Raw genomic sequence first — 18203 nt, 5'->3', positions numbered from 1 at the left:
CAGCCACTCTGGGGACAGCACAAGGCTCCCAGGAGAGCGGGCGACAGAACCTTCCGGATACACTCTCCATTCTCTGCCGGGCAGGTACATCCGGCAGGAACGACGCGCGGGGCGGAAAATCAAGCAAACTGGCCCGAGGGGGTTCGCCGGGGCGTCGCGGTTTTGGACGTGCTCGGCCGGGGGCTCAGAGGACGTGGCAGGACCCCGCGGGCGCCCCTTCTCGGCCGCACACCTTCCTCTGTCCCGTCTCCAGCGCTGGGAAGGCGTCTCTTCTCCAGGACTCGCGGGAAAGCCCCCTGGGTCTCCTCGGCTGATTGGGGACGCGCTGCGCTTGGGCCAGTCGCTGTGGCCCGAGGAAACTGCTTGGCTTACGCTCGGTTCACATCATTTCCGGGGTCCCAGAGTCAGGAAGGCGCCTCGCCAAAACCACCGCCCAGAGCCGGGAGCTGGTCCCACGGAAGACAGAGGAGCTCTGCTGACTCCCAGGCTGCCACGCCGGGGCTCCCTCCCCGGATTTTCCCTCTGCGCTCCTGGCGGGAGGAAGGCGCCCTACTGTGCTAACGGTTCGTCCCGTGGACTTCCACGCTGAAGTCTTCCCAGTGGCTGTGGGTTGAAAGGTGCCAGCCTCCTCCAGAGAAGAGCCCGCGAATGCGATCTTTGGAAATAGGGACTTTGCCGACGCACTGACGTTACGGATCTCGGGGTGAGGACGTGCTGGGCTTCGGGTGGCCCTGATTCCAGGGACAGGGGCCCATAAAGAGAAAGGCAGAGGGAGGTCTGAGTCAGCTGGGCCTGCTGCCGGATCTGAGCACGCACCACGCAGCGGGAGGCCGGCACGCTGTGGTCACAACCCAGGCTCTTCCGGCGGGTGTCCCGTCAGGCAGATGTGAGAACGGGCGGGGTCAACAAACACAGTCCGCCACCTTCGCCTCCGACGGGGCAACCCAGGAACGAGGTGCGCTGGGGCATCATCGCGAGTGGCACCTGACCGCCGTGAGGAGCAGGGAGGGGCGGGGGCGCACGGCCAGGGTCAGATGCGGTCTCTGCTCAAACACGGGGTGAGCAGAGAGAGCAGGCTGCGTGCCCCAGGGGCTGTGAACCGAAATCATCTGCATGGAACACACGAGAAGGGAGGACGCGCGGGGGCGGGGGGGGGGAGGGTCCGCGGGGAGCCTGCGTGGGCGTCGGGACAACGCCCGGGGCCAGGGTAGCGCACCCCCGAGTTTCCGGCTGACGGAGGAAGCTGGTGCTCTCAGCTCGGGGCTGGGCAGCCTGGGGACACACGCTGCTGGGCTGGGTCGGTTCTCTGGATAACCTGAGGGCGCTCTGTTTTCTGGACTCCGCTCTGGGGGCCTGAGGTGCACGGGGGACCCGCCGTGTCATGGCATTCACCGGGTAATCTCTCCACCTTTGCCTCTCTGCCTCAGAGACCACGGTCCGGGAGGAATTCTTCCCACGAAGGATGTTGCTTCTTGAGATTCTTTCCACTTCGTTCTTCCAGCAAGAATAAGTCCCATTCGGGGACTAGAAAACCGACAGGTCACCTCTGTTACAGGATCTGGTGCATCCAGGTGGCCTTTGTAAAAATGGTCCATTGATCGTGGTCACAACGATTGTAAAACACGGGATAGATTAATACAGAGCTTGGCAAACACAGACACTTCTAACCCTGGGTGTGACAGAAACTAAGCCGGCATCGTCGCCTGTGCGTGGGCTGTCCCCTCCCTGAGCCCAGTAACACCCACATATGTCTGTGAGTGACTGCAGGATAGCCCGGGGGGGGGCACAGCTGGGGGGACACGACTGGGGGGACAGCCAGGGGGAGACATGGCTGGGGGACAGCTGGGGGGGACACAACTGGGGGGACACGACTGGGGGGACAGCCAGGGGGAGACACGGCTGGGGGACAGCCGGGGGGATGTGACTGGGGGGGAGCGGGGGGGTGACATGACTGGGGGTACAGCCTGGGGGGCCCCGGCTGGGGGGACAGCCCTGGGGGACACAGCTGGGGGCCAGCCAGGGGGTGCATGGCTAGGGGGACAGCCGGGGGGGACATGACTAGGGGGACAGCCAGGGGGAGACACGGCTGGGGGACTGCCGGGGGGGACATGACTGGGGGGACAGCCAGGGGGGGATACAGCTGGGGGACAGCCGGGGGGATGTGACTGGGGGGTAGCACGGGGTGACATGACTGGGAGTACAGCCGGGGGGGCCCCGGCTCGGGGGACAGCCCTGGGGGGCACAGTTGGGGGCCAGCCGGGGAGTGCATGGCTGGGGGGACAGCCGGGGGATGTGACTGGGGGGGTAGCGGGGGATGACATGACTGGGGGGACAGCCGGGGGGGCCCTGGCTGGGGGGACAGCTCTGGGGGGCACAGTTGGGGGCTGGCTGGGGGGACAGCCGGGGGGGACACGACTAGGGGGACAGCCAGGGGGAGACACGGCTGGGGGACTGCCGGGGGGATGTGACTGGGGGGGTAGCGGGGGATGACATGACTGGGGGGACAGCTCTGGGGGGCACAGTTGGGGCTGGCTGGGGGGACAGCCGGGGGGACATGACTAGGGGGACAGCCAGGGGGAGACACGGCTGGGGGACTGCCGGGGGGATGTGACTGGGGGGGTAGCGGGGGATGACATGACTGGGGGGACAGCCGGGGAGGCCCCGGCTGGGGGGACAGCCCTGGGGGGCACAGTTGGGGGCCGGCTGGGGGGACAGCTGGGGAGGACATGACTGGGGGGACAGCCAGGGGGGACACAGCTGCGGGGCTGTGGGGGGGCACAGCTGGGGTGACAGCCTGGAGGAGGGCACAGCTGGGGGGACAGCTTTGGGGAGGGGACATGGATGTAAGGACACCCTGAGGGAGGGACAGCAGTGGGGACAGTCTGGAGGGGGACATGACTGGGGGACAGCCCAGAGGGGCACATGGCTGTGGGGACGCCAGCACCCGCCCACGAGGCCCGTCCCGCCCCGCCAGGGCGCCCAGGGTGGGGTGCAGCCACGCCGGCCTGCCGCGCACCCTCAGGGCAGCCCGGGGCGGGGGCGGGGGGCCTCGAGCGCCGCGTGGACTCAACGCGGGCCCCACAAGGACACAGGCAGGACACCGTGGGCCCGGTCTCCATCCAGGGACTCGAGTGGGCCGTGCTGAGGGGGCCCGCAGACAGTCGCGACCCCCCGCAGGTGTCCGCGGGCGGGACGGAGGCAGCTAGTGCTCCCAGAGCACGGGGACCCCCCCAAGGCCACCGCCGCCTCCCCACCACGCCCGCCTGCACTTACGAGTCTCGCCCGTCGCGGACACGCACAGCTTGCGAGTTGTCTGAATTAGAAGCGTGCCGTGCATGCCGCTCATGTCGGCCCCGCACAAACCTGCATTAAAATCATCTCCTTTGCTCACAGCGCGACCCCCACCCCCGACACCAAGCCCGTGGAAAACACTGAGCACGCAGAAGGCGCCGTCATCCGGCACAGGCCCGGCGCGACGGCTGGTGAAGCGGTAAAACCCGCGTCTACCGCGTGGGAGCGTGACCGCGACCTCTGTCCGGGGGCTGCAGCTCCCGGGGCTCTCCTTTTCCCTGGGGACAGGCCACGTGTCACCTGAGGCAGGCTGCCCTCACGCCCGGCTCCTTCCACCAAGCGCGAAGCTTCCGACGCGACTCGGGGACCCTGCCGTGTGCTCCTCCACGGGTGGCCCTGGTGACTGTCACGAGCTTCTGCTCTCCACGCCCCCCGCCCCGTCTCTTGTTCTCGTTTTCTGTCTCTGGCGACTGAAGGGGTCCCGACCCGGCGCTGGCCCGAACGCTTGCCGCGTGCACCTGCTTCCCTCAGGTGCGGGGTGCTGGTGGGGGGGGCGGCGTCTCACTGCCCCCGTCTCGACAAGGCTCCATCCGCGGGAGCTGGGCTTTCTCGGCACAGGGCTTCGTTCCCAGCCCGTCCTCAGCCAGCACGCAGACAGCCCCCGCTCGGGCCTCCCCTCCGTGGGGGCAGGGAGGGTGCCGCCCGCTAGCCCCTCAGCTGAATCCTCGGCCAGCCCCGGGGCCTGAGACCAGGGCGTCCCCACAATCCTGAGAGGCCGGACGCTGGGCAAGCCAAACGACGCAGGAGCAGAGAGGAGCAGACGAGCATCCCGCCCTCACGGTTGACAGGGCAGATGGACGGCCGGCCCAGGACACCCGAGGGGGGTCTGCAGGGACTTCCAGGAAAGTTTTCTCTATTCTTGAACAGAGACAAGACGCAGGAACATGTTTGTTCTAGCCCGTGGGGAAGTGGGCCTGTGATGATGTGATACCCGGAGCTGCTGCAGCCACGTTGTGACCATGCGGGGAGAAGCCCGACATTCTGGATGCGGCAGAACAGAGAACTGGGGAGAGCCTGGGTCCCTGACTCTGTCAGCCGCTGCCAGTCAAACCACTGTGGACCCTGACTACAGACTTGTCCTGTGAGGTCTCGTCATCATGCAGCCACTTCTGGCTGAGTTGTTGTCTCGTCTGAAATTGTTGTCATCGACAGAGAACATCCGCTCTCTCTAGGAGGACCCCACTCCTCCCTGGAGTGTCATCCAGCCCGTGTACCCCAAACACTGTCACGCACAGTCAGGCGCCGTGGCCACCCGGCTCACCAGCGTCCCCGAGCGCCTCTCTGCACGCAAAGCAACGCCAGGTGCCTCCACGCAGAGTCACCACGAGCAGGAAGCCTGTTTTTAGAGCCCCGAGCTACCATGGAGGCAATCTGACCGCCACGCGTCGGCGCTCTGGGGGCCGCTGGCGGCCGGCCTACAGGCTCGCGACAACCCCCAGGCGGCACCAGCCTCTGCCGGACCCCCCGCAGAGCCCCGAAGGCCCTCAGAGCCCGTCCCCACGCGCCCCGTCCAGGTCCGGCCTCTGAGCCCATGAATGGGGATGTAGCTTAAGTGGGGAATCCGCTAAGCACATGGGCGCCCGGCCCACGGGGTGGGGGTTAGCGCGAGTGCCTCAGGTCCCCGCGGCAGAGGGCTGGGCTTCGTGCCGCGGGGGCTGCGGCTGCGACTTCACACCCCCACCTGGAGCCGGAGAGGCAGGAAATCCTTAACCGCAGAGACGTTTCTAGGAGGATTTATGAACCCACAGAGGAGCGGGGGTGGTGCCGAGGCTCTTGAAAGCCTCTTCCGAGGTCTCGGGGAGAACGCGTGGCGGGCACGTCCCCGCCGGCCTCACAGGAAACGGGGCCGCGGCAGCGACACTAATGGAGATTGATGGGGACGCCCTTTGTGCCGCTGGAGGAATAACCGCAGGACGGAGAGGGAATGAAGTGTGGCGTCCCTCCCGGGGGAGCAGCGGGCTTCACCTCCTGACATCGGGACACGTCCGTCTCCTGCCGGAGGCGCCGCACGCACCCGGGAGGCTGCACCCTCGGAAGCCGTGATGGATGCTTCTAGGAACAGCCGTCCGGAGGCTCTCGGACGTGGGTCACCCGAGGAGCGTCTCCGCCTCTTGGTGGACGCCTTCCTGCTCGCGGCACCGGCCCGCTGTGTGTGACCCGCTCCCACCCCCGTCCCACCCCCCTGGGAACGCCAGCAGGGACACGGAGTCCCGGACGAGCGAGGCCGCACCCCTGCTGAGGGGACACAGAGGCAGAGCGGCCCCCGCGACAGCAGCACAGGACAGCCTCTTGTCTTGAGGTCCTGTCTTCCCCAGACCGAGTCCATCCGTCCGTCCAGGCAGCTGGCCGTGAGACCTTCCAGAAACCTGTATGTGTGCGCCCACACACGTGCACACACACGTGACACGCACACAAATTCACGTGCACGCACACACACACACACACCATCTCCCATAGAGACCCAGGCACACACCATGGAGACGGGCGGCCCGGGAAGGACATTAATGGCTCGTATTTATTCGAGGTGCCTGTTGGCGGAGTTGAGCGCACACACAGACCACGCTCGCTGCCGCACGCACCCAGACCCGGACGTGCACGGTCAACGCAGCCCGGGGACCTCCGGCCGTCCCAGCTGTCTTCGCACAGACAAGGTCCCAGGGCCAAGACGCAGCCCGTGTCTCACCTCGCCGTGTACTCACAGACGGACGGACAGGCACGCCGCCCTCAGACCTCACGGCAAAGGCTTTTGGAGGCTACAGACTCGCACGCAAACACCCACGTGTCAGAAACAGGACACGGGACACACAGAGACCCCTCCCACGCCCCTCCTCATACCAGGCAGGGGGGGGGGGACAGTCACAGGGCTCGTGGGGTCACCAGCCGGTACACTGATGGGTACCATGTGGCAGCCTGGAGGTCTTCACGCACCCGGCGAGAGAGCCGGCTGCGGGGTCACCGAGGCCTCTGCAAATCACTGGGTCACAGGGAGTGTCACCGAGGTCTCAACCCGGCCACAGGAAACGGGGCCGCGGCAGCGACACTAATGGAAGTTTTGGAGGACGCCCTTCGTGCCGCTGGAGAAATAGCCCCAGGACGGAGAAGAAACGAGGTGTGGCGTCCCTCCCGGCGGAGCAGCGAGCTTCGCCTCCTGACACGGGGACACGTCCGTCTCCTGCCAGAGGCGCCGCACGTACCCGGGAGGCTGAGCGAGGCTTCAGCGCCCAGATGCACAGTCTCCGGGGCCTGTGACCTCCAGCCCATCCAGTCTCTCCCTCGGACACCCCCAGGGGCTCGGACCTGCCAGGGGCAGGGCTGCGAGGGCTCCGGGCCGGCAGAAGGGAAGCGTGTCTCCTTCGGGAACTGACTGCCTGGTCAGGATGCCGCCCGGCCTGCGGTTCCATGCTCCCCGGGGAGGCAAGGAACCAGGCGTCTCTCCCACGGCTCACCCCGCACGCTTCCGTGACGACGCCCCGGTTTTCCCCATCTCCTTGTCTGAGACCCCTGCCCCCTCTCACAGACCCTAGACACTCAGAGGGGCTGGGGGACCAGGCGCAAGGTACCTCTGGTTCTCCGTCCACTAGATACGACTTATTAGAGTTGACAGCCAGGCTGTTCGCAGCTTAGTCAATATGCACGAAGGCTCTGCAAACACATTGGGGGGGGATGGGGGGGCATTACTGCACACGATGTAGGACAAGCTCGGGCACGGCCACTCATTTTTATGATCCTGTTTAATTTGGATTTGCCAGTCTCCCTTTTATTATCCCGTGGGCCAGTCTTAATAATCAAGATCTATGTTATGTGCTTTGTGGCATAATTAAAGCTGCTGCTTAATTAGAAAAGCTACCTACCTCCAGACAAAGAGAAATCAATAACATGTCTAACGGGAGAAAGCGGGTGAGAACTTTGCTTTGAGAGTGGACGGATCTGTCGGGCACGCGTGCACACGCATGCACACACGTGAACACACGCAAACACAGGTGCACGTACATGTGTGCACACAGGCACACAGGCGCGCAATGCACACGGCACGTGCAGACACGTGCACGCGTACACACAAATACGTATGCGCATGTACACGTGTGAACACACACAGGTGCACATACACGGGTGCACACAGGTACACGCGCACAACGCACAGGCATGCACACACAGACGCACACAGCACATGCAAGTACACGTGCACACGTACACACACAAATACGTACGGACACACATCGACACATAACACGTGCACACGCACACCTGCACACACATTAACACGCATACACGTGCACACACAGGCACACTTGCACATGCATGTACACATGCACAGGCACACATGCACACAAACGTACACCCAGTAACACATACACACACGTACCACGCACGTGTACGCGTGCACACAGGCACACATGGGTAGGCACATGTGCAGACACACATACACACACACACACACACACACACACTCCCACATCCCACGTGTGTTTTTTGCGGCTGCACCTGTCAGAATCCAAGAACAAGGCCGTTTCTCATCGGACGGATGGGCCCCACGGGGCGCAAGGCCATCTAGGGAATCAAACTCCGAAAGCTTAAAACGGGCATAGACTGAATTGCACTCATGTACTCATTTGCTCGGTCGTCCGTAGACGTTTGGTGAGGGCCTACTGGACGCCAGGTGTGGCTCCTGACGCGTGGCCACATGGAAGGTTCCTGCAAACAGTGCCTGGCCTCACAGACCCAGAACTCAGCACTCTGCAGCGGCCTGCCCGGCCTTCCTCCGTGGGCTCGTCCGTGCGTGACTCCCTCCGACCCCTGCTGCAGCGTGTCCGGCCCTGGCTGGCACGTCTCTGTCTGAGCGCTCGCAGGCCTGGCCACGGGGCGCTCTGAGCGACCACGTTTGGGCTTCAGGACCTGCGGACTGCTTATATGGCAGCTCGCGGGCCCACACCTGGGCCGGGGTGGAAACCCCGAAAACCGCCCTCTTCACCTCTGCCCTCCTCGAGAGGATGGCCAGCCAATCTCAGGGAGGGGGACACAGATCCCACCCTGGGGGCGGGGGAGGGGGCAGATTCGAGAAGATTCCGTCTTTGGAAAACACAACGTGCCCCACTGGGCTCTGTGGGGACGGAAAGAGCCCGGGGGGAACGCACGCCGCACGACGGGGTTCGGCAAACTCTGGCCCACGGGCCCAGTGCGGGTACTTGACCTTTCCTGCCTTGGTCTCCTGTCTGTAGAGCGTGGGCAATGCCAGCCCTCAGGGCCCTGGCACAGGGCAGCACCAGCAGCACCTTCTTAAACAAGCCCCAGGGACACGAGTGGCCCTGCGCTCGCCAAGCTGCACGAGAGCACGAGCCTCCCCTAGACACTGCGGCCGTGTTGTAAGCCACGGGTGCATAAGGGCTGTGGCTGCACGCGAGTAACCCCCACGACGCTGTCCCCTGGTGAAGGGGGGGCAGCACGTCCAGACAGGCCAGGATCCGGCGGGACAGGAAGGGCTTCTTTCCGGCTTGTCATTCACACGCGTGACGGGGCTGGTCTGTGCGTGTCCCGATCACAAAGCCTCCGCCTTTCTTTTTTTCAACGTTTATTTATTTTTGGGACAGAGAGAGACAGAGCATGAACGGGGGAGGGGCAGAGAGAGAGGGAGACACAGAATCGGAAACAGGCTCCAGGCTCTGAGCCATCAGCCCAGAGCCCGACGCGGGGCTCGAACTCACGGACCGCGAGATCGTGACCTGGCTGAAGTCGGACGCTTAACCGACTGCGCCACCCAGGCGCCCCTCCGCCTTTCTTTTTGGGAAAGAAATGGCTACAGATAAACATGTAAGAAAATGAAACCCACACTGTCTACTTCAGGGAGGCGGGGAGCTGTGCCCTTCCAGTCGGAGTGTCTGTAAAGTCAGGTTTCTATCAACTAAGGCGTATTGTAAATGGCGGCCCTTTGAGAGTTTGCCCTGACGTCTTCTTCTGCGACGTGAGGCTGGCAGGGAGCTGGTCGCTCCTGTCGGTTTTTATTTTGGCAAACGGAGGCTTCCTACGGGGGAGGTCTCTGCCACTCAGGGAAGGGCGGTGGGTCTCAGTCCTCAAAAGGAAACCCAGAGGAGCATCTGCGGCTCAGGCAAATCCCAGCAGAGTGAGATGCCGGAGCAAAGTGTTCTGGGGACTCAAGGGTGTGCAGGGATGAGCCAGACGGAGCAGGGAGAGCCCCTTCCGCTTTAAGAAGCAGGAAACAAAATTCCAATTGATTAAGCAAAAGACTTATAAATGTACATGTGTGTGCGCTAGTTTACTACAGAGCCTAGAAGACTTTTCACTTGTTTATAATTTATCGCAACGCTAGCTTCAGGAACAGCTGGATCCAGGTGCCGCGACGGTAGCACTGGAACCTGATTCCTCCCCACCTCCCAGCTCTGCCAAGCCCTGCACTGCATTTGCCCTCGGGGTTCACGGGTGGGTTGTGGGAACTCCCAGCCTCCCTTTCATGATAATAAGATGGCTAAGCTCCCCAAGTTCCCGTAATTGCAATTTTACTTTGACTGAAAGGCCTGATTTTTTCCCCAACAGCCTGAGGTAATTCCAAGGTGCACTCTGATTGGACGGGCCCAGACCATGTGACAGCCCCGAGCCAGTCGCTGAGGTGGTGGACACGATGCTCTAATCACCTTAATCCCAAATCCTGTGATCTGCCCCGCAGCTGGAACAGCAGCTGGAACAGCAAGTTTCCTGTGGGTTCCCCTGTGTGAAGGGGGAGCTGGTGCCCAGAGAAAGACAACAGGATTCCAGGGAGGCAGACAACAGCGCCCGTCACACACGCTCCCGTCTGTCCTATACGTGCCCTGCTCTGACGGTGGATGATGCAGCAGGACCACCAGGAGAGCCTGCCCCCAGCAGACAGGGGTAAGTGTCCTCGACCCCATGGGGGGCCCCCTTGTGGCCACAACTGCCACCAGAGGAAGACACAGACAAGGACAGGTTTCCTAGAGTCTCTGGTGGCGAAGTCCCCGAGGCTGCAAGTGCCACGATCAGATCGGTGACATGGGAGGTGGGGGCCTCTCCTACCATGTGCACAGGAAAGGCCTGGCCCTTGCCAGCTCCTGGGAGGTGGCTTCTGAGCCCTTGGGACATCCTGCCTGACGAGAGCGTCATCGCCTATGTGGGATAGTCTATGCTGCGCAGTGATCTATGCTGGAGCCCTGAGCCACAGCATGGCCAGACCTCTGGGGACGGGGACTGAGGTCGGCCGGCCAATAAAACCCTGGACACCAGGGCTCGAATGAGCCCCCTGTTGTAATTCTTCATACGTGCGGTCACTCGCCGTTGCGGGGAAAATTAAGTGCTCCCCTGGCCCCTGCCCTGTTCTCCATGATGTCATTCTGTCCTTTAACAAACCGCATCGGGCGTGTAACAGCTTTGCCGAGTGAGGTGAGTCCCTTCAGCGAGTTGCTGAGCCTGGGGTGGCTTCGGGGGGGTCTCTGAAAGGCACCGCGGGTGCCCAGCTCAGAGCCAAGAACAGCGCCCGACTCCAGCCGCAGGGTGAAGCCTGAGCGGCAACTTATTTAGGTCCTGCTCCAGAGGTCGGGGCCCGCTGGGGGGCGCTCAGGACTACCACGCGCACTCACGCATGTGCACACACACATCCACACGTACATGTACACACGTGCACACTCAAACACTCACAGCCACACTCTCAGAGCACAGACTGGGTACGTCGCAAACCTGAGTCACTCAAGCCCGTGTCTGTGACTCTGTCACATCTGGACGTCCCCCGCGTCCTTCACTTAGCATGCTTCTTCAAATTGGCCTGTTTCACACTTAATTGCATTTTTTACGCAAACAGAGAATCGTTATTCCATCTCACAAGAGGAAAGCCGGCCTTACTCATGCTGAATCGATGGTACCCTCGAACACAAAACTGTTCTCGCCCGTGGCTGGGGCCGCGGGAGCGCGCGCTCCAGGCCTCCGCCCTCCGGGGCCACCCAGGAAGGGGGAACCTCTCTGGGACGAAGTCACAAGACAAGCAGGAGAGCCGGGCAGTGAGCTGTCACCGTGCGGCTCCAGACAGCAGGCCGCACCTAACGTCCTCGCCGCACCACAGACGCACGGGTTTCGGGAACCGCCCGGCCAGCCCCGCGCAGACGCGCACGCCGACACCCAGCGCCAGCTCACCTGGGAGACCTGCTCTCGGCACCTCACCCTCGGAGCAAATGACGGGGAGCTGGCGGACGGATCCCGCCGCCTGGCCTCGCGGGGCGGCCTGGGGGCCACCTCCGCCGTCCCGAATCCGCCGCTGCCCCACCACGTGCGCCAGCGGGCCCCACCCGTAACCACGCCCAACACGCACGCACCTGCCCACGCCTCCTCCCTCCGGGCCCGCCGGCCCGCCCACCTCTCGCGGGGCTTCCCCGGACGGCCTCCCACCCCAGGGCCCCTTCATGGAGTTTCCTCCAGGGCCCAGGCCCCACCCATCACCAGGACCCCCACTCCCGGCCCCGCCCATCACCACCACCCCCTCCCCCACCCCCGGCCCAGCCCGGGGCCTCAGCACCTCCCCGGGGAGTCCGGGGTTCCCTGCCGCCTGCCCCGTTTCTGCAGACGGAACCACAGAAAGGAGCCGGGCCGAGCCTGCCTTTCCTCTCCAGGACCCAGGTGCCAGGCTGGCGGGACATATTTCACGCAATGACGTCCGCTTAATATGGCATTTTGTTCCAATTTCGTCCCCGCCAAGGCACCTAACGAGCTTTCAAACAGGATGCTGCGCTCGTAGACCAGGGCTCAGTCCTGAGAGGCCTCAAAGCCAGGCTGCAGCCGGGCGACAGATTTGGGGGGCGGGGCGGGAATAGTGGACGCCTTTAGATGGTGGGGGAGGGGGGCCCCCACCGCAGCGACGGGACCCCAAGCAGTGACGCAAGCCCAAGCCGGCTTTCTTACACCTGCGCGCGTCTGTGTCGACAGAGACACCAGAAGGCGGCGCGGTCGCGGGTGTGGCCGACTCCACGTGCCGGGTCTCGACCCCGTGCCGCCTGCAGGGCCTTGAGCGCACACGTCGCCGTGCTCTGGGGGCCGCAGCTCGCGGGTGCGGGGTGTGCGGGAGCGGTGCCCGGGAGGAGGGCCGCGAACTCACTTTTTGGGCCTGTAGTCCGGGATGGTCCTGTCCAGGGAGATGCGGTCGCTGAGCTGCGCGTTGTACCCGTATTCCTCGTATTTGCTTTCTGTCTCCTGGCTGTCCTCACGCAGGGTGGCCGCCATGCCTCCCTGGCCCAGGCCCCCAGGCCCCTCCACCAGGCCGATGGGCTTGGCGAGGCCTGGCGGGAAACGGGAAAGGAGGGCGGTCAGCCAGGCCCCGGGACGCCCGTGCCCTCCCGCGCCCGCCCCCAGCCTCCGCTGGCGGCCCCTTTCTTTCAGGCCGAACTTGGCAAACCCCCTGCTCGCTGAGGGACCCTGACGCTCCGAATTCAAGGAAAGTCTGTTAACTGTAAAAATTTAGAAAAATAAATAAATAAATAAATGCTCACCGACCCTTGATGTCGTGGGTCTTTCTGACCTGCACACAGTGGGACGCTAGCTGGGTTGAGTACCCGCGGCCTCCCGGGAGTCCCAGAGCCCCCAACACGCAGGACACCCGCCGGAGGACCCTGCCTCGAGCGCCGAGCGGGACGGAGCTGACCTGGGGGGCCAGGCGGGAGACCCGGCCTCTGGGCAGGGCTGTGGGGCCACCAGGCCTGTGTGCTCGTGCTCGTGGGCTACCGAAGGCCAGGCCAGGGGCTTGTTCTTCTGGAAAGTTCTTCTAAGTGGCCACTCCTGCCAGAGGGGAACGCGGCTCCGAGGGAACCGGACCCCAGCGCAGCACCCACCGCACGCGTGGGGCCAGCACCCTGGCTCTCCGTGGGGCGGGGACCCTGGTCCCGGCCCAGCTGCGCGGACTAGTGCGCAGTCCCGCCTGGGCCCAGATTGCAGACCCCAGGGAGGGCCGGACCTCGGGCAAAGGGCTCTTCTCTACGCCACTGCCCCCCTGAGGTTTGTTACTCAACGAGACTCCCCAGGGGCGGAAACCGAAATCCAAGCTGTACCCGCCCTCCAGTCCGGCCCCACCCCTCCCCTCCCCACGCTGCCGCCCTGCAGGGGAGCCCCAGGCCACAGAACCTCGGCGTTTTCCGGAATCCTCCATCATAAACCAGTTAACCACGTAGGACGGAAGGGTACGCATTGGGTGTAAAATTGAAAAATTATGTGACACATAAATCATTTCCGCTTCTTAGTTTAATGTTGTAAAAAAATACATATAATCATGCTATTTTTAAATGTCTGTGCTGCACCGCATTTTCCGCCTTCAAAAGTCTGTAAATAGCCACCTCCCAAAGGCAGATGTGCCCCCAAACCTGAGGGGACAGCAGTGTCGCTGCTCAGGGCCAGGCCCAAGGGGGTGGGGGCTGCTGTGGGGGGTGGAGGACCCAAGGGGTGGGGCCTGGAGGTGGAGCCTGGCAGGGGGTGGGGGCCCAGGGGTGGGGTGGGCCCACGGTGAGGGCTGGACTGGGCTAGGACTGGAGGAGAGGGAGAGAACCAGCCTGTGGGGTCAGGCCCTGAAAACTCACTGGGCTTCTTCACGTCACTTTTGAAAGTCACTTGTGAAAGTGAGATGCACGCAGGTCAGAAGATTCAAACAATGTAGAAAGCTCTGGAAAGACCATTTCCTGTGCCAGCCCCGCTCTGCAAAGAACAGCACTTTTCTGGCTTGAGCTCTCGCTCTGTTCCCGCACATGCGCAGGATCTTACGGTCACTTTCCCCGGACGCCTGCAGGTGCACGGGCGGGGGGGGGGGGGGGCGGAGCTAAGTCCACCCACCCGCCCTCCTCCCGTGGTCCCGGCTGTGGCATTATTCTCCGTGATGCCGGGGGTTGCCTTTGTGACCTTAAGAGGAATACTTTCGGCTCTATTTCTGGAAGCGTCACTTTAGACGGAGCCTGCCGACTCCCTCGCGGGTTAAAGGAAAAATTAGCATTCTCCCGGGAGTTCTGCTCAACGGCTCTAAGTTTCATTTACACATCTATTTCTCCAGTTATACAGACTCCTAACCGTATACGAATAAGCTAGAGGTCCGCGGCACGAGCTGTGCCTCGTTAGCAGCCCCGTAGTTATCATGCGCTGAAAATTTTGTCAAGAAGGCCGTTTGCATGTTGTTGTTCTGGCAACAATAACAACTTAAAAATTAGACGATGAATAACCCCCCAAAAGAAATAGCTATGCCACATCGTCCGAGGTCACTTATGGCATCTCATTTTGTTCGACGAGCGTGACCCAGCCCTCCCTGACTGGTCTGTAGGTTGGTTCTAAAATGAGGAGCGAGCCCGCATTCGCCACCTGCTCGCTGCAGAGGGGGCCTCAGGCGAGCCCCCCGACCCGGTTTGTGGCCCCCCCCCCCCACGAAGAGCTTTCAGATGTCAAGGCGTCATCGCTTGCCTTCCAGACACTATTAATTTCCCAAAATGTGTGCATTTTGGTTGGCTTTAGGCTCGGATCTTGACTTTCTGTCCACTTTTTAGGTAGCAACAAAACACAGCATGTGCCCTGCCGACACAGGAACTCGGCCGGCAGTCACATGCCACCACGTCCCCGGGCCCCAGACAAGAGCACCTGCTCCGGGGAGGCCGGCGGATTCCAAGGGGAAGGGAGGCAGGAGGCCTGTGACACAGGAGAGCGCGTGACCGCCAGCGGTCTGTAAAAATCCGTGAAATTTGCACAAGGCGTTCCCGCGGTTTTGGTGTTTTTACAGAAAGTGAAAGAGGGATGTCCCCGTCAAGAGGGAGCACCCTGAACACCGACGTGCGGTGAGGCGCCAGGGAGCAAGGGCCTGGTCACGTGTCCATCAACCCGCCAGTTCCTGTCAAAGTCACCTCGCTGGACATGTGCCTTTGACTCACTGGCCAGCACCCGTGTAACTCACGTGTGGACGAGCCCACGTGCCACACGCGTGTCCCCGGCAAGGCACGGCCCTCCGCACTCACCGTCACCAGACGGTCTCGGCAGCAGGCCCGGGGCGGTTTGAACAGCGAAAAATAAAAGCACGAATGCGTGAACAAGAGGCTCTGACAGACCTTGAACAGGACACTTGTCCAGGGTGGGGGCGCCGGGGCAGAGGCCATGCCTTATGCCCCCGGGCCGGCCTCAGAGCTCCCGCCTCCACCGCGAAGACGCCCCAGCACTGATTTGGGTAGAAATGAACCCAGAGAGCGCCAAAGCGGCATCCCCAGACCATGTGAGTGAGCGAGCCCCGGAGTGTGAGCAGCGCCTGAGCTCCCGGCCGCACCCCTGCCACCCCACTACCTCGGCCCTGGGGGCAGGGGCTCCTCGGAGGAATGGGGGCTGTAGTCCTGGGGGCCTGGCTGGGACACAGACAGCAGGGGCCCACGCAGAGCAGCAGGTGCGCAGGTGTGGGGTGGGCGGAGCACTGGCATCTCCAAGAAGCTTCCAGACATGCAGATGCTGCCTTCCGGGGACCCCACTTCTGCGTGGCGCAGGGGCTCCCGGAATTCTGTGGGGGTGGGTCATGTGCTGCTGGTCCCAGCAGGAGTTTCGTGTGGAACCCGCCGGTGGCTCCAGGTAAGGGTTCGGGGCTGGTCACTTCTGGGCCTTGCCCTGCGTCTTGACCCCTGACCTCTGAGCAGCCGCGGCAGCTCTAAGAGGCTGGCCCTGGGGGGCACGGCTGGGGGGAGACAGTCAGAGCCACCAGCCCAGTTAGGACTCTGCCTGAGCCGGAAGGTCTGTTAGAGCTCTGCCAATTAAAAACCTGCGGATGTGATTTAGCTTTTAAGGAGTCGTGCATATCAGTGCTCCCTGTGGGGTTGCCGGGACTCTCATCTTCCCTCTTTCTGGGATGCCTGGTGTTGACTCATGTTCTCTTTCACAGAGCCTTCTGGAGAGGCAGGGTTGCTTGATCCTCGGGTAACGAGGGCAGACGGAACCAGGAGGAACTTGTGAAGATTGAAAGTGGCCTGTCATTACTGGGGGACCAAGGCCCGAATTCCACTGAACTGATGGCCGACAGCCGGCCGAGGCCCCTGAGGTCTACACCTAAAGACACGGCTCTGTCCTCACATCTCCCAGAGTTCTGACTTCCGAGCACCCCCACTGGGCCTGGTTGGGGGTGGGGGCAAAACGTCCTTGTTCCTGCTGCCGCCCTCCGGGTTAACGCTCTCCTTAGCCGGGCCACCAAACGCATGACCCACAGGCCCGGCGGCCGTGTGGGTTGAATCACGGCTGGGCCCTGGTGCTCCGGACTCGAGGCCGTGGCCTTATTTGGAAAGGGGTCTCTGCAGAGGTAATTACTTAAGATGAGGTCATCCTGAATTGAGGTGCGTCCTAACCCAATGGCTGGGGTCCTCGTAGGAAGAAGGGATTTTGGACACAGACGCACACAAAGAGAAGATGGCCACAGGACGACCGAGGAAGAGCCTGGAGGGACGCGGCCACGAGCCAAGGAACACACGGGGCCACCAGGAGCCGGATGAGGCAGCACGCACCCTGGAGGGAGCCTGTGGAGGGAGCAGGGCGCCGCCCCGCCTGGACCTCAGGCTTCTGGCCTCCAGCCGTCTGCTGTTCCAGCCGTCGCTGTGTGTGGTGCTCTGTCAGGGCAGCTCCAAGAGACCAGGGCGCAGACCCACCGGTCTGCCACCCAGACCTGCGTCAGCTGGGACAACCGGACACACTGACGGGAGCCGTACATCGGACAGCGCTCAGCGCAGCCCATCTCGGGCCACCCTCCCGGGCAGATGTGGGTGCGGATCACAAAGGCACCTCCTCAACCAGAGTGAGAGGTGGTTTTTCCTGTGAGCAATTTTCCACTTCCTCCTGTCGCGGAGTCGGGGCCCCAAACTCTTGGTTCCATCCTTGAACGCGATGTGATTTTGACAACAATGGGAAATTTGCATGCGTCAGCTCGGCCTTTGAAACGTCTGTCCAAGGACTTCAACGCAAACAGAAGCCACACCTCCTACCCGGGACTCTGGGACTTCCGCAGGTCACAGGCTGGTGGGACAGCTGTCGGCGGTTACACTGGCCAGTGGCCGATGGGGCTTCCTCTGCTCCCCGTGGCGGGCCCTACACCACGTGCTTTTCTCACCGCATTTCCTAGAGGGGACCCCTGAAGCTCACAGTGGCTGCATGGCCTCCTACCCACGTGCTTTCAACTTTAAAACTTGAAAGAAGAACTTTATTTTACTTTCTAAAGTTTATTTTGATTTACTTTCGGGAGAGACAGACAGATGGTGCATGGGGGAGGGGCGGAGAGAGAAGGAGAGAGACACAGAATCCCAAGCAAGGCTCCTCGCTCTCCGTGCGGAGCCCATCGTGGGGCGGGAACTCATGAACCACGAGATCGTGACGTGAGCAGAAATCAAGAGTCGCACACTTACCTGACTGAGCCACCCAGGCGCGCCAGAGAATTTTGGAGGGAACCAGTCACGGCCACCAACTTTCCACTTGGCCATCGCGGATGTTCGTTACAACGACCTGTTCCTATCGGCACCGTTCCAGACGGTGCGTCCTCGCCTCGCCTCGCGGCGGCAGCAGGGCCAGGTGCTCTTGGGCGAGCCGCAGGTGCGTGAGGTGGACACTCCCCCCTGCGCAGGTAAAGAGGCTCCCCCGTCCGTGGGGCCGCCCCTCCCCAGCCCTTGGCCCTCCCAGTCGGGCTGGAGACGAGGACGATGCTGCAAACACCCACGGCCCGTGCGGCGGGAGGACAGAGCGGCTGGCCGTGGAGGGTGAGTGCGGCCATATCACGGCGCCCAGACTGAAAGCAAGGGCTGCGGGCATCCGGGGGGACCCCTTTCACATCCAAGAGGGGCCTGATGCCTTCTCAAAAAGTGAGCTTCCAGCAG

The 18203-nt window shown here is 62.7% G+C and overlaps 1 protein-coding gene across 3 annotated transcripts in view; it reads right to left on the bottom strand.

Annotated features, from left to right (window-relative positions):
• The window catches only part of GALNT9 (polypeptide N-acetylgalactosaminyltransferase 9), a 92158-nt gene that overhangs the window by 54303 nt on the left and 19652 nt on the right, over positions 1-18203 (bottom strand). For all 3 annotated transcript variants that reach the window (XM_045457804.1, XM_045457803.1, XM_045457805.1), the window contains exon 2: positions 12455-12635. In XM_045457804.1, the coding sequence (XP_045313760.1) occupies positions 12455-12635 (181 nt within the window). The remainder of the gene's footprint in view (positions 1-12454; positions 12636-18203) is intronic.

Source organism: Leopardus geoffroyi, chromosome D3, assembly GCF_018350155.1.
Source record: "Leopardus geoffroyi isolate Oge1 chromosome D3, O.geoffroyi_Oge1_pat1.0, whole genome shotgun sequence".
Taxonomy (NCBI): Eukaryota; Metazoa; Chordata; class Mammalia; order Carnivora; family Felidae; genus Leopardus; species Leopardus geoffroyi.
Note: the sequence above shows the minus strand (reverse complement) of the source record. Positions and strands in the feature narration are given on the sequence as shown.